Below are 16,403 nucleotides of genomic sequence, written 5' to 3'. Positions count from 1 at the left end.
GTGAGCTGGGTGGCCATCTAGCTCAACCTGCTACCAGATTCAGGACAGATGATTGAAGCCTTGCCTCCCTAAAGGCTGAGCTCTGGACATCCTTGGGGTATTTCTTTCAGGCTCCAAATCTACACTTTCTGTCAGAGCTCCTCATGTATTGGTGATGTTGTAAGACTTTTCTTTGGTTTCTGTTCAGAGTCATTTATAAACTGTCCCAGGACACTTAGCAGCTTCCGCTCCTTCTCTTCTAGTTAAGTTAGGTGGTAAGAGAGTGTTCTCTCTCGGTGGGACGTTCAAGGAAGGCCCAAGAACCATGTAGCATCTCTGTTGCAGGCTGGAAAGGGGGATAGGAAGGGACATTTTTTTTTTTTTTTTTTTGTGGGCCTCTCACTGTTGTGGTCTCTCCCGTTGCGGAGCACAGGCTCCGGACGCGCAGGCTCAGCGGCCATGGCTCACAGGCCCAGCCGCTCCGCGGCATGTGGGATCTTCCCAGACCGGGGCACGAACCCGTGTCCCCTGCATCAGCAGGTGGACTCTCAACCACTGCACCACCAGGGAAGCCCGGAAGGGACATTTTTGAGGGGAAATTTGTGCGAGACCCAGTGCTTGATGTTCTGTCTGCTTGCTTGTGTGAACTGACAACCTGAGTCAATACATATGAGATAGGAAATTATTTCCTTCCTTATATAGATGAAGAAACAGGCTCAGAAAAGCCCACTGATGTCCCTGTTGCCCGATAGCTAGGACTTTTTGATTTGGGGTTAAAATTCAAATGGCTTTAAAGGTCCCACTGCATTCGGATCCTATAAGTGTATGTGACTGTGGAAGGACTAGCCACTTTCTCTCACTGGGCAGCCTCTGAATACACTGCCAGCCTCAGCTGAAACAGCCACCCCCGTGCCCTGCCTGGAGATGTTCAGGTGTGGGCGTCTGATGCCGGCTGTCCTGGGTGCGAGGGGCAGGGGGCTGAGCGCCAATTCTGGGGAGGCCTGGAGGTGACGGGAGGGTGGCCCAGCACATGAGTGAGGCTCCATGCCCCTGTACGTGCTCCGTTGTCCCATCAGACTTCACGTACAAAGCCTCAATTCAAAAGTGAAATGATTAAGGGTCTCAAGATGGTGACACAAAGCATCAAACTCCAGTGTGAGGCTCTTCTGAGCTTGGGACCCAGTACCACCACCCTGGTCACATGCCCATGAAGCCATCCCTGGGCCATGGGGAACCAAAGAACTCTAAGTGAAGCTTCCTGACCGTAGGGTGCTAACACAAGGAGAAGATGATTGACAAATGAGCCAATCAATAATTTGGAAGAGGGCTTCCCTGGTGGCGCAGTGGTTGAGAGTCTGCCTGCCGATGCAGGGGACGCGGATTCATGCCCTGGTCCGGGAAGATCCCACATGCCACGGAGCGGCTGGGCCCGTGAGCCATGGCCACTGAGCCTGTGCTCCACAACGGGAGAGGCCACAGCAGTGAGAGGCCCACGTACTGCAAAAAAAAAATATATATATATATATATATATATAATAATTTGGAAGAGAAGACAAGTCAACCTAGAATGCTTATAAAAGTAGCTTGTGATCCTATGCTATCACAGGTTTAGGCATCCTGTACATGATTACTTTGTAAATCAGTAGCTAGAATTCCTCCTTTTCTTTGTTTCCTCTGTCTGTTCCCCCGAGTGGGATTTAGCAGGGATGTGTGGCCAGGGTTGAGGGGAGGGGAATACCACTCACTGGGTGGCATTCTGGAATGTCCCATGTGCAAGCTTTTCCACGAGAGGAAGGCACAGGGGACAGTGGGCGGCAGGGAAGGGGAGGATGAGAACAAGCCTGGGTCTGAAATCCTCAGGGCTAAAGGAAAGTGCATCTGACCGCACCGATAAAAGTGGGTCAGACATCGAGAGGAGGGCGCCAACTAGGATGAGAGTGGGCAAGTTAGCAAAGGTCAAACGCAAGTCCCCAACTACCTGGCAATGGGGTAGGAACTGGATCGGAATTCCAGAGGCCTTTAGAGACATGTCCCATTCCAAAGGGGGAAATGAGTTCTTGGAGAAGGTGGAGAACAAAAGCTACATCCCTCCAAGGCTGGATGGGCGGATTAGGGCTGCCCAAGCCATTAACTACCTACCCAGCCACTCCGAGCCCAGGAAACGAGCCTCAGCATCCAGGCTGGGTGTAGCGGGGCCACGTTGAGCTCTTTGCACCAGGTGTCCAAAAGCCTTTATGAAGTAAGGGCAGGGTCACAGGCTAGGCCCCGGCACTTTGCTGTGATTTTTAGTTTTTCCCCCAAATGTAAGGATATTTGGCAAGTCGCTCAAGTTCCTCAGCCAGGCAGGGGACTGGTGACCCATAACAGAGGGAAGCCAGGGACAGCTGGGGCTGACCCTTAGAGGTGGTAGTCAGTTCTTTAGTTACCAGTCATTATCCAGTGAGCTCCCATTCTCGGGTGCTGGAGCAGGGGTGTGGGAAAAGCTGCTGTGTCCTGCTGGCCTGGTCCCTTCACTGTGGTCACAAGACCAAAGCCGACATGCTGGTGGGGAATGCTCAGCTGCCATTTCACCTCCTGTGTTAACTGCTTCGACTTATAAAGTAAGAACCAAAACTGTGGATTTGTATTATCAGGCAGTTGAAACAGCCAAAATGGTTATAATGGCCAGAAGGAAGGAGGGCTGTTTGCCAGGGTACAGGGAGCAGAGCAGAACAACGTACTTAACTAGCAAGCGATTCCTGTAAATATTTGCAAACACCCTTTCAAAGCGCGAAAGCCTAGGACAGGATCATTGGATGATTTGCTTAGAAGAAGGAGAAACAAAATTGACCTCCTGGTCCAAAGCGGCCATAAAAAGAAAGTGTGTTTATGGGCAGAGGACCAGAAAGGGAAAAAAATTGTTCAAAGTTTAATAAACACAAAAGAGAATAAAAATAAATCTCAAGAGCACTGATTTACAAACTTGATGGAAGGATAAGGTTGGGGTTGGCGGGTGTGAATGATGGGTGTCTGTGTAAGTAACACAGGCCTGAAGGGCCTGAAGGGGGTTCCAATAAGAGGGAGAAAACCAATGAGATGTTTATTCTTGCTAATGACAGGAAATGCACTGAAGCAGCTTTGCGCTTTCAGGATGCTCTTTCAAAGCATGTTTGAAGCTTCTGCTGTCTAATGGGGAGGCCATGCGAACTTGAATGCAGCCACTAGGCCTGTGGAAGGTTCTGGCCAAACGAGAGAGTGTGTGAATCCAGGAGGCCTGGCCCCAGCCCTCTCCAGGCCTCTCTACCTGGGCCCCCAGACTGTTTTCAGCTGAGCTGATCAGGATGGGACAAGCCTGTCCAATCACCTGGGCTGGGCACGTTCCAGTGGAGAGAAAGGTCAGTTTGTTCTTGCAGCTACCTTTGCAAATTGCTAAGCTAGGGGGCTCCCCAAACCTTTCTGGCCGGGTGAATGTTTGTCTGCCTGAAACTGTCCACCAAGTACTTCACGGTAGTGATGCAGTGGGCCATCCCCGTGTCCACATGAATACCTTCTTTTCTCTGAAACGTGGGTGCTTTAGATTTGGGGGGTTTTGTTTGCTTGCTTGTTTGTTTTTGTTTCTGAGGCTTCTGAGCTACAAAGCTTCAATTCACACAGTCCTTTGTGAAGCAGTCATCGAGCAGAGCATGGTTTGAAATTCACCACTTCCCCATGAGCTGCTTTCCAGCAGCCACAGGACATGGGAAAGGGATCGGGAAAAGCCTCTATGAGGGAAAAATGTTCAGAGTTCTTAAGATGAGGAAATGTTGGTGTGTTCCTAGCATTTTTTTTTCAGTGTAATTGTCAGGGCATGGATTTCCCAGGAAATCACAAAAGGTATTTATTTCTATTTTAAGATCAGCAGGATGGTTCACTCGTTTAATAAGAAGCTGGTCTTGCCAATAGCTAGATGCCTGAGTCTTTCAAGACTCCTGTTGATGACCAGGTTCGTAAACAGTGGATATTTGGTGAACTCCATGTGTGTAGAGCCCTGTCCTAGGTAGATGGGGAAAAAGAAACACCTGGAAAATATGTTTAGTCCTCAAGATTCTTAAAATTTAATGGGGAAACAAAATAAGCAAACATAATAATGAAGTAATAAAAACATTTGTAAGAAGCCTTAAAAAATGAATGATTATGTAGCAATGAAGTGACATAATTGAGGAGGGGGTAGAAAATCATGGAGCCACCAGAGTTGGGTGGAACATTCCAGAATAATGAAAGTAAGTTTGCAGGAGATTTTGGAAGAGTATTGTAGAAATATACCTATTCTACCTATACTGTAGGAATGTACCTGTAACAGGTGGTCTGCCCAGTGTAGGTGCTTAATAAATCGGTGTTGTATATGAAGTATGGGGTTAGAATTCGGACCTGCTTTGGTTTGGGGGTAACCTCAAGTTGCATATTCAAAGGCAATGACAGGTTACTACAAAATAACAGCAAAATTCTAGCAGTCCATGAACTTGAAATTGCTGTGGGCTTTCTGCATCTCTGTATTTTTCATGGCTCAGAACAGAAGGCATTTGGGTTGATTATTTTTCTCTTCATTAGCTAGGATTCCTTCCCACCAATGGACATTTATGCTGAATAAAGAATTTTAAGACTGGCCTGGTATAGCCAGTATCTGTGTATATTTATTCAAATGTCCTCACCCTAACTTGTCTAGAGGGTGTATTTGGTCCTATGTGTGTGAAAGACCAAATTATCAAAGCCAAAAAAGATGCAGTCCATGAAGCTGGAGAGAACAGAGTGTTTGAGTGCCAAAATTTCAAGGAAAAAAAATACATGGGCAAACTGCTTGCCATTAGGAGCTCTTTTCCTGGCACAACTGACGAAAGTGTACGCAAGCCCGACGGATCTCTCCAGGCATCCACTGTCATGAACTTGTTCCAATTTATAACCATCTAGGGTTTTCCACCACTCTGTCAACTTTCAAAGGAGAGGGTTAACTTTATAGCCTCAAATGGAGTTGGAAGTGGTTTGTTAATCCCTATTAATCGGCTGCTCCTGTAACCAAATGCAGATGTTTATTTTTTTTTTCTGGTTCAATTGTTAATGATATTAAATTGGCCATTGGAAACGAAATCATTCTGTAGATATTTCCCGTATGGTTTCTTAAGACTATCTCATGCTGCATGGTCTTTTGTGAGAGAACAATGGATTTTTATCATTTTGAATGATTGCCCTAACTTTTTACAGATGCCATCCCGCCCACTTTCTACAGACCCTACTTCAGAATTGTCCGATTTGACGTCTCCGCCATGGAGAAGAATGCTTCCAATTTGGTGAAGGCAGAGTTCAGAGTCTTTCGTTTACAGAACCCGAAAGCCAGAGTGCCTGAACAACGGATCGAACTGTATCAGGTAACTTTTGTTTGGGTTGTTTGAATGGACAATCAGTTTGAAGTCTTAGGATAAAGGACTTCCTACAGACTGAGATTCTCTGAACTGAGATACGCCGTTTTCTACACGCATAATAATGACATAGACCCTCATTTATTATTCCTCTCACAGTGACAGTTCATTCCTCACTTGCTCAGGAAGGCAGAACATTTAGAGTGAAGGGGAGAAGCTCTGGGCATGAATGGCTAGAGTGCCCACCCTCGGGAGGGCTCAAGTCCAGAAGTCCACCCCCTACTCTGTAAAGTCAGATGAGGTAGGACCAGTCCCACCCCAAGGAGGGAAGTCAGCTACCTTTCTTTTCTCATTTGATGGCCATCCCTTTCTCCTTTTCTTCCCTCGTCACTTCCTTCCTGTTGTCTCTCTCTCCATCTTTTTCACTGTCTTTTCTTCCTCTCTTTGCTACCTCCTGTCTCTTCACTAACCTCATCCTGCCTCCTTTTCCTCTCTGATTCTACCCACACTTTCTAGTCCATCCCACACCAGATGCACATCTCTGTTCACCACTGTCCACCACGATTTCAGGCAGCCCTGATATCTCATCTCCCTAAGTACAGTTGCTAGGCAGCTGTGTCAAAAGATGATGATGGTGGTGATGATGATGATGATGATGTGATGATGATGATATGATGATGATGATGTGATAATGATGGTGATGATATAATGATGATGATGGTGATGATGGTGATGGTAATAATGATGGTGCTGCTGCTGCTGATGGTGACGATATGATGATGATGATGTGATGATGATGATGGTGATGATATGATGATGATGATGATGGTGATGATATGATGATGATGATGGTGATGATATGATGATGATGATGGTGATGGTAATAATGATGGTGATGATGATGATGATGGTGATACCAAGTTACTGAGATGTGAGAGATGTTCTTAACAGCTTATTACTCACATGGGTTATTGGGCAGTAGCATCAGCATTACCTAGGAGCTGGGAGAAATGCAGAATCTCAGGCCCCAGCCCAGACTTACCAAATCAGAATGCACAGAATGTAGATCAGAATCTAGATTTTTATCAAGATCTTTAGGGGATCTGATACACATGAAAGCACTGCTCTGAAAGCCCTGAGTTGGGCAAGGGAGGCAGATCAGGTCATAGTGAATATGTCATAGTGTCGTATGAACAGTGTCTGTAGAGGGAAGAGTTGGAAAGATTTCACCAGGGACTTGACGTTTTCGGTGGGGCCTCAAGAAGCATCTGTTAAAACAGGATGAGGGATGGTCATTCCTGACAGAAGGAGCCACTTGTGCCAAAACAGGGTCTCCTTTGAAGGGGCCTGTTGAGGGTACCAAAGAGATGGTACTCAGTGCCAGGAGGTGAGGAGAGACTAGGGCAGAGTGTTGCCCTCCAGGGAAGGTATGTAGAGGGAGACTGAATAAGAACAGACCCGAGAACTCCAACGTTAAGGAGGAGGCATGTGAGACAATATGACTAAAAAGCGTGCTTCCTGAGGGAATGAAAGGAATTGACATCTGCATGTGGAGACCTCTAATTGTCCTGGATTGTAAACATCTGTAAAATTTTGGTAATCTGGATAAAACTTTTCTTTGCATTTATTGGGAAAATGGAAAAATTCCCACACAAATAAGCATTGTACATGGAATCTCTGAGAATGAGTTTGAAGTTGTTAAAACAGTTTTCAAGTACCAGTTTACATGTGTGTTCATGAAAAGTAGTTCTTGCTTAGATCCTCAGGGACCTCTCCGTGGAGACCTTAAAATCTTAATGCGCATTCTAAGAGTATCAGACAGTGTAGGCTTTCTGTGTACCAGCCCCTCTGCTAAGCTCTTTATAAGTATTGCCTCCATTTGTATCCATAGCTCTCCTGTGAAGTTTGCATGATGAAGTATCTTTTTGTTTCATTTTTTGACATATAACAGACATATAATGTTGTATTAGTTCAAGGTGTACAACCTTGAATAAGGTTTCGATATATGTATATATTGCAAAATGATCACCGCAGTAAGTTTAGTTCACATGTACCACTTCTCATAGTCACGTTTTTTTCCCCTTTGTGGTAAGAACTTTTAAGATTTACTCTCTTATTTCAAATATTTGATACACTATTACAAGCTATTGTCACCATATTGTACATTACATCCCCAGAACTTATTCATCTTACAACTAGAAGTTCGTACCTTTAGACCATCTTCACTCATTTCAAATATTCTTTCTACTACTGGATTCTTTCTCCTTTTTACAGAGAAAGATGCTGAGTCACAGAGAAATTAAGTCACTTGGCCAGGGTCACACAGCTAGGAGGAGGTGGGGCTGGGATCCAGGTCCAGCTCTGATTCTCAAGCACTCACACTCCTCGCCACATTTGCTGTTTGTAACAAATCCTTCCCTACCTCTTTGCCTCAATATCAGCCAGAATAGAAGAAAAATAAGAGAAACTAGGCCGGCCAGAGGGTGGAGTTGTATTAGGGGGGAAAGCAAAGACTGAGTTCTCTGAAAAAGCAGCTTGATCAGAGGTAGCCAGAGATATTGCAAGGTGATTTGAAAAATAAAAACAAAAACATTATTCCCCGTCCTCTTTTTTCTTCTTTTTCAATTAAGTCTCTCGTACATGCCTCTCTGTGCAGATAGATTGTTCTCTCTGGCCCTGTTTCAATTACGTGACTTCAGTTCATTGAAGGCAAGGTCTGTTAGGTTTTGTTGCCTGTAACGTAAGCTGCTAAATCACCATTATTCTTTGGCTCCTGACCTTGCTCCGAGGAGTGGCCTCTGATAGCGGGTTACTGATAGTTTGTCTTCCTCCCAGAGGCCATCTCATCTCCGGGAGGGGATCTGTCCCTGGAGGCTGGTAATTTAGAGGACCTCAGTGAGTCCTCAGTGGATGTGTACCTTCCCAGAGGTTATTGCAGCACTTGACCACCCCATGACACAAGCAGCAGGCTCTGCTCCAATTAAAGCCCCCCAATTGGAAAAGATACAGCCCAAAACAGAAGCTCATCGTATGGAGAACATGACCTTGGGCTTGTTCAGTGACCCTGAACACGGGATCCAGGAAGGAGGTAGTTATAGAAGAAAATAAGGAAGAATAACATCTCCTTATCTATCTGGAGCTCAGCTATGCAGCAATCTAACCCCCTGAAACACAGTCAAAGTCCAGGTAGTGAGTCAGAGAGATCCCTGAGCACCCTCACAGAAGACACAACACACACACACACACAGCTGACTCACCGTAAAGGCAGCCTTTGGTCCTGTCTGGGACCACAAGAAATTCGAAGCACTGGATTAGAAGGAGTGCTGGGGGAAGACACTCTGACAGGAGGAGATGACCCTTTAGACTTGAGATGTTTGCTTGTGCACCCCAATAATGCTGGCCCAGAAGATCAAGTCATAGAATGCAGTGACTGTGTGGACAATTTGCCTAAATCTTATCCTGTTTGTAATTAACCCAATCTTTATCTCTGTGGCATCCTATCTGGATTCTGACATCTGCTTGTGGCCTTTTTATTTGGAGTCCCATTTTTGGCTTGTTCTTCTCCAACTTGCCTCTTGCCTTCCATGCATTTGGAACTCTTTGTGGCCTTCAGTGATAAACTCCCTCTTCAAGTCCCAGGACAGACATTGATGCTTACAATAACGGCTTTCAATTATGCAGGTGAGGCTCAATTATATTCAGGTAACTGAACACGTGCTGTAAGGTACTAGAGGGTTTTCTATGCAAAATTGCTGAAATGTTATTTTGAAAAATAAAATACTCAGTGCTTAAATGGGCAGATCTGTAGCTATGAGGAGAGCTCAACTATTCAGAAGAACAAAGCCTCTGAAGTTTCTAGATTCCCTTTGACTACTGTATTACTGGACACATGGTTGACAATCTACTTCCTAGAGGAAGAGAGATAGGATGACTAGGAATAGGTTTTCAGGGTGTTTAGATGATTGTATGGATGATTTATTAAGATTCCTCAGGACATCGATTTTAAGCAGGGGAAGTGTGTGTGTGTGTGTGTGCACGTGTGCGCAAGCTCACATGTGAGTGCAGGAGGTGCTTCCCCACCTCTAAATGTCCTGGGGAAGCTTCTACAAGGCCTGTCCACAGTCCCTTTCCTGGAGATTCTGATTCTCCCTGGAGAGGAAATGATTTGCCTCTGGACAGATGTGGTTTCGAAAAGCTCTCCTCATGATTCAGATATGATCATTCTCCATTCTCCATTGGGAATCACAGATTTAAGGCATATCCCAAGTTTTGGGGGTCATTCTGTCCCATAAAATGTATATGGGTCCTCTTTCTAGAGTCCGAATCCCAGGCTAGAAAGACCTAAGATAGCATTTCCGGGAGTGTGTTCAGAGTTAGTTTTGTCCAGGGCTGTGCATCTGTTGATTTCTCCCTGCCTGGGAGAGTCAGGATACCCGAGCTTCTGTGGAAATCATGTTTAGTTTGGCAAGGCAACTCTCACTCTTCTCCCCTCTACAGAATAGTCTGTCAGAGCTGTGATGAATGGTGGTAATATAAAACCGCACTGTCCTCCTGCTACCTCTGACTTCTGTTATGTTAACAGGCTCTAAAGAGCATATACTGGTGTGATCATAGTATGACTTCAGATGTACACCAGTATCAGGGGGAATACGAAAGGGATAAAGCCTTCTGATATGCAGGGAAAGAGGACAAAAAAGAGGAAAACTGAAAATTTTTCCAAATAGGAGTGACCCTTACCATATTTCTAGAGATTTATGACGAAGGCAACCTTTATTGAAATATGCTCCGATAAAGCTCCAGTGCTCTGGGAATGCTTTTGAACCTAATAATATTTAGTAGAGCTCTCAGCGCATTTGGAAAATGGAATACATCTTTCTCTGATTAAGTTGTGCTTGTATTTATGATTAAAATCATGCCCAGAGTTATGAGAGGGAAAAAAAAATAGGAGAGGGGAATCTTCTTCAATTGAGTATCACCAACAAGAGCAAGGGTATCTGCCATCTTGGAGGGGGCTAAGTCCCCAATTTCACAAGCAAAGAAATGAAGCACCAAGAAATTAATAACTTATGTAAGAGTGCCCATGACCTCGTGGCCATGGGAGACCACCAAAAAATACTTATGTTTAGGGGTGCTGACCTCAGAGGGCCTTGGAAATCCCAGCTATTTCTAGCTTTCTCTCACCAACTTACATCCTTTTCACACTTACTTCCCAATTCTTTTTTTAAAATTGAAGTATAGTTGACTTACAATGTTGTGTTAGTTTCTGGTGTACAGCAAAGTGATTCAGTTATATATATATACATATATATATATATATATATACATATATATACTTTTATATGTATATATATATATACTTTACATATATATATATATACTTATTCAGACTCTTTTCCCTTATGACTTATTACAAAATATCAAGTATAGTTCCCTGTGCTATACAGTAGGTCCTTGTTGGTTATCTATTTTATATATAGTAGTGTGTTAATCCCAAACTCCTGATTTATTCCTCCCCCACTCCCTTTCCCCTTTGGTTACCAAAAATTTGTTTTCTCTCTCTGTGGTCCTATTTACTGTTCCTTTTTAAACTTTACCACCTCTAGGATAATAAGATTTGTACCTTTGTAATATTTTGATGATCTAGTCACTGTATAACAAACTACCCCCAAATTTCATCGCCTCAAATATCAATTATTTTATTGACTTTTAAGCGTCAGAAGCTTGGGCAAGACTTGGCTGGGCTGTTCTTCTGCTCCATGTGACTTTGACTGGGGTCACTTGATGGTATTCAGGTGGAAGCTGGTCTGGTCTGGAAGATCTGTGATGAGTTTGCTCATAAGCTTGGAGCTTGGATGGGATGACTGAGCCCCCCTTCTCTCTAAATGGTTTCAGGATGTATCCAAGCAGTCTTCCCAGAAGAGTAGTCAGGCTTTTTACATGAGGCTCAAGGGGCCAAGTGTCCAAGGTGGAAGCTGCCAATCCACTTAAAAACAAGGCCCAGAACTAGCAGAGCATCATTTTCACCTTATTCTATAGATCAAATGACCTACAGCCCAGCCCAGATTCAAAGGGAAAGGAAATAGACCCCAACTCTTGATGGGAGGAGTGTCAAAGAAGTTGCAGCCATCTTTAATCTGCCACACTAACCCACTGTATGGTGTCGTAGTTAGCAAACTCCAAGTGAACACCTCCTAGCATTGGCACCAGAACTGGTGCCAGCCATCTAGAGAGAAATCAGACTCAGACTCTGCCTTCCAGTTGCTCAGGCTCTGGTGGAGGAACAGACGTATAAATGGTGTCTCAACAGTACCATCTTTCCACTAATAGAGATATACCCAAGGGACTCCTAGAACAAAATTTGGAGAATCCAGAGGAATGCCTCAGAACTCATTCCTTCCAGAAAGGGAGCTGTGAGAATTTGGAGGCAGTCTGCCATCTTGTTTGGACTCCTTGGGTGGACAGGCAGATAATTCCAATACACCATGTGCCTGACTCAAGAGATTTCTTTGAGCCCAACAATATTTATAGCAGGAATATCTGAATGCATCAGATTGAGATAGGAGCAGGTTTGGCTAATTACTATGCACAGCATTTTCTTTTATTCACTCTTTCACTTGTCACCCTTAATGAGACAGCATGGTGTAGTGTTCACTGGTATGGGCGTTGTGATCCAAGTTTTTTTTTAATAATTCCAGTTCACTTGCTGTTTATTGTAAGGGTGAAATAAAACAGTGTATATAACTGTCGGATGGAGAGTTGGCAGTCAACCTAAGTTAGTTCCCTTCCTTCCTCGTCATCTCTTAGATTTTGACTTCTAAGTCTTCGATTCCTCCAAGAGGAAGAGCTCTCTACAGAATTACCTGCCAAAGTCAGTTGCCAGATTATCATTCGATTAATTTATTAGCTTGAGACCACTAAAAAAACCATGCAAAAGAACTCCCTGGGAGGCAATGCGATATACTGGGTTCATACATCATACATCAGGAGAAAAATGGCACCTTCTCACATGGGGCTGGTGTGAGGCCACAAATGTTGGTGTCAGATCTTGATAGAATACAGTCTGCTGGTAGTTCCCTATTAATCAGTAGAAGATAAACGTGCTGGGATGAAACAAGCTCTGTGGATTTCCAAGGCACCTTAGATTTCCTGACCATGGACTTAAGAGGGGCAATGGTGGTGTTTATTTTGGTAGAGGTAGGACATCCAGCTTCAGTTGAAGTCACCTTTGCCTTAACAAAGGAACTCCCCCCTCTACAGAATACTCTATCAGACCTGTGATGAACAAAAGTAAAATAAAATCTGTCCTCCTGCTTTTTCTGACCTCTTTCTTTAATCCTTGGGATGGATTGATTGATGGATGTATTTATTTATTTTGGCTGTGCTGTGCAGCATGCGGGATCTTAGTTCCCCGACCAGGGATCAAACCTGTGCCCCTGCCATGGAAGTGCGGAGTCCTAACCACTGGACCACCAGGGAATTCCCAATCCTTGGATTTTAAGGCCTAGTTGGATTTGCACTTGTGCAGTAATGGGTTTGTCAAATGTGATGAAATCTCATCTTTAGAGATCCCTTGCAAGGCTATACAAAACAGCGGCTAAATCCTAAGTCATTTATATCTATTTATCTTTGGCTTCAAGCTGTATAGTCCATATGAAATGATTTTTCAGATTTGAGGGTGAAAGAGTGAAATGATGTTTATGGAGCAAAATAAGTAAACAAAGATTTTAGTGTGGAGGAGCGAATCCCCAGCTACTTTTAATGGACATTGTATCTCATCTCCGTGAAAGATTTTAAACGATGCACACCCCTAAGGCTTTACAGTGATAATTCAAGGTAGATGACCTTGACCTGCTTTTTATTATTTATTTATTTATTTATTTATTTATTTATTTATTTATGGCTACACTGGGTCTTTGTTGCTGTGCACGGCTTTCTCTAGTTGCAGCAAGCGGGGGCTACTCTTTGTTGAGGTAGGTGGGCTTCTCATTGCGGTGGCTTCTCTTGTTGCGGAGCATGGGCTCTAGGTGCGTAGTTGTGGCTTGCGGGCTCTAGAGCGTAGGCTCAGTAGTTGTGGCTCGCGGGCTTAGTTGCTCTGCGGCATGTGGGATCTTCCCAGACCAGGGCTCGTACCCTTGTCGCCTGCATTGGCAGGCGGATTCTTAACCACTGCACCACCAGGGAAGCCCTGGCCTGCTTTTTAAGGGACTCTAAAGCTGCAAAATGAAGGGTAAGGTTCCTGTCATTGCAAGGGCCACAGCACTAGTGGGGTTAATGAAAATTAACCTTTTCCTAATCCCAAACATGTGTGCATGCACATGCGTATATGTGCCATTGTACACGCGCATGCATGCACACATACACAGAGTTCAGCTTTCATTTCTCATATTGCCCAAGGGTGTGTAAAATATAAAGGGGTCAGCCAAGAAACCTGACTGTCTGTTATATTTGACTTGCAAAAAGTTCTACTGAAAAAAAAATTTATACTGAGCTCCTGTTGTCCAGAATTTTACAATGTACAAACCCCTTAATACTGATCCTAACTCTGGCACCACGTTGGAGACACACGAGGTATAGTGACCCACTTTAAAAAAAGCCGTGAGGTATAATAAACACTTTGTTTGTACAAGGCTATTAATATCTCAGGTTTTTTCAAACTGATCGAATGACATGCTTGCCTCGTAAGGAAATTGGATGGTTGTCATTTGCATTAGGTTATGATGTTACCCAAAGCCTATGAACGCTGTGAGTAGACAGGACCCCAAAAATGGTGTGAACAGTAGTCCTTCCCCACTGTATTCAAAGAAATGTTAATAATCGTGCAATGGTAACTAATAATTCTCTGTTCTTTTGCGTAGCGTGGCTCAGTAACCGTGTTGAGAATTATCGCTAACCCATGTAGTGCTTACTGTCTGCTGGGCACTATTCTAAGTGCGTTATAAAGATTGATTCATTTAATCCTTATAATAACCTTATGAGGTGGTTACTATTATTATCTTCATTTTACAAATGAGGAAACGGAGGCACAGAGAGGTTGAGAAACTTGCCCAGGCCACACAACTTGGAAGAGGCAGTGCCAGGATTCTAATGCAGGCAGTCTGGCCCCAAAGGCCATGCTGTTGACTGCTTTGCCCTACTGGTAGGAGGAGTCCAGGGTTTGGAGTTGGGCTAGTGTGAGTTCCAGGTGTGGCTTTCCCCCTTGGGGAGTCTGAGGAAGTCACATCACCAAGATGATTTCTGTATCAGTAAAATGTGGATAGAAGCACCTACTTGGCAAGGATTTTGTAAGGCATGGAGAGAATGCATGGAAACTCCTAGCACAATATTAGTCGACTCAGTGGTTACTATTATTATGATTATTATTGTTTCCAAAGCATTGACTTTGAACTTTTATCAGAAACAATCTCTTAAATTTACGATCTGCTCCAAATCTCTTAGTAATGAAAACTCATCTTAGCCCCTATTGCTGCGGGTCCTGGGTTTGCAGTGGCTGCCCCAGAAGTTAGCTTCAGGACTTTCTTAGATAATATTTTCAACTCATTCTGTGTGTGGTGGTCTCATTTAATTGCTGGTGAGTAGCTCTGGGTAGGAAAAAGAGGAACATTGCAGCCAGTCAGCCCTTTCACCTTTTTTATTTAGTAGCTTTCTGGTCTTCCAAATCACTCAGCTCTCTGAGCCTCAGATTTTCTTCATCCACTGGAGGTTGACAGTTCTTGTCTAATGAGTTGCTGTGAGGAGAACACAACTGTAAAGTGTCTGGCACGTTGGCTGCGTCAGGCGTGGATTATTTTCACCAGGGTTTTGCTGGTCATCTAGAACATGGTTTATACTTCCCCTAGAGTGGGTTTGTGATCATAAAACTACTCCGTGATGATGTCAGTTGTCTCTGGTTGGATGATGTCATTCATCTCTGATTGGATGAGGTGTCATCTGACCCATTTCCGGGGATCAGTGGAACAGAGCAGGATTATGGGAACAGCCATGGTGTTAGCATTCTGGGTCTTTGCTGTATAAAATCTCCAAGGGCAGCTGCGATGAGTTGGGGGCTGTGATGTGTCTTGCTTTTCTTTTTGAAGAAACCATTACAGAGTGACTGACCCCAGTGGGGATGTCTTTTTACCTCATCCCTGGCCCCATAACTACCTCTCCCTGCCTCACCACCACACAATTAGGCTTGATACCTGCTTCCTGGATTGATTTCAGTAGTTTTATTTCCATCTTGTAAATGTCTGTCAACTTTTCTATAACTCCACCAGGGCAAAAGTTGTTCCAAGGGAGGTTATGTGTTTATTTCCTGATAGCAAGAGTAATCAGAATATTTTGGGGGAACTTTGGGTTCTAGAACTGTGTTCACAGCCTACAAATACATAATTGAGAATTCCTTCAACGGGGACAAATCTGGATTTTTTGAAAGGTACTATTGATTTTTTAAAACTGCCAAAGTTCTAAATAAGAGAAACATATAAAGTAATTAAGTTGATTTTCCTATTTAATGGCAGTTTTTAAAAGATGGAACTGAAATCCAACTACTTCTCACATCTCTGCTGCTACTACCCTGGTCCCAGGGGTTCTTGTCTCTTGCTTGGGCTTTTGCAGTGGCCTCGTCTTGCTGTTTGCACCCTGGCCACCTTCGAGGCTGTTTGCAACACAGCAGTGAGGGCGATCTCTGCCGAGAGGTTGGTCCGATCCAAATTCCCTGGTCAGAGCCCTGTCGTGGCTTCTTACCTCACTCCGCGTAGGAGCTAAAGGCCTTCTTGTGCCTTCTGAGGCTTTCCCTGGCCAATTGCTCACTCGCCTCCCCAGCCGTGACTTCCCCCACTCAGGGGGCTCCCCCATCCTGGCCTCTTTGCTGTTCCTCAGACACCCTGGGCTCACCCTCTTCTAAAGCCTGTGGCTGCTGTTCCCTCTGCCTGCAGTGCTCTTTGCCATTTTCCAGAAGGCTCCCTCTCTTCTTTCCTTCAGATCTTTCCTCGAATGTCACCTGCTCAGATACCTTCCTAGCCAACCTGTCTGACATCTCAGGGTCCCTCTTCCCGACACTTCCCGTCCTTGTTCTCC

General features: G+C 44.3%; 1 protein-coding gene across 3 annotated transcripts in view; it reads left to right on the top strand.

The window, feature by feature from the left end:
- TGFB2 (transforming growth factor beta 2) overlaps positions 1–16,403 on the top strand; it is an 82,882-nt gene that overhangs the window by 46,100 nt on the left and 20,379 nt on the right. For all 3 annotated transcript variants that reach the window (XM_060091429.1, XM_060091427.1, XM_060091428.1), the window contains one exon: positions 5,194–5,357. In XM_060091429.1, coding sequence (XP_059947412.1) covers positions 5,194–5,357 — 164 coding nt within the window. The remainder of the gene's footprint in view (positions 1–5,193; positions 5,358–16,403) is intronic.

Source organism: Mesoplodon densirostris, chromosome 2 (assembly GCF_025265405.1).
Source record: "Mesoplodon densirostris isolate mMesDen1 chromosome 2, mMesDen1 primary haplotype, whole genome shotgun sequence".
Taxonomy (NCBI): Eukaryota; Metazoa; Chordata; class Mammalia; order Artiodactyla; family Ziphiidae; genus Mesoplodon; species Mesoplodon densirostris.
The sequence above is the reverse complement of the archived record's forward strand: the minus strand, read 5'-3'. Positions and strand labels throughout refer to the sequence as shown.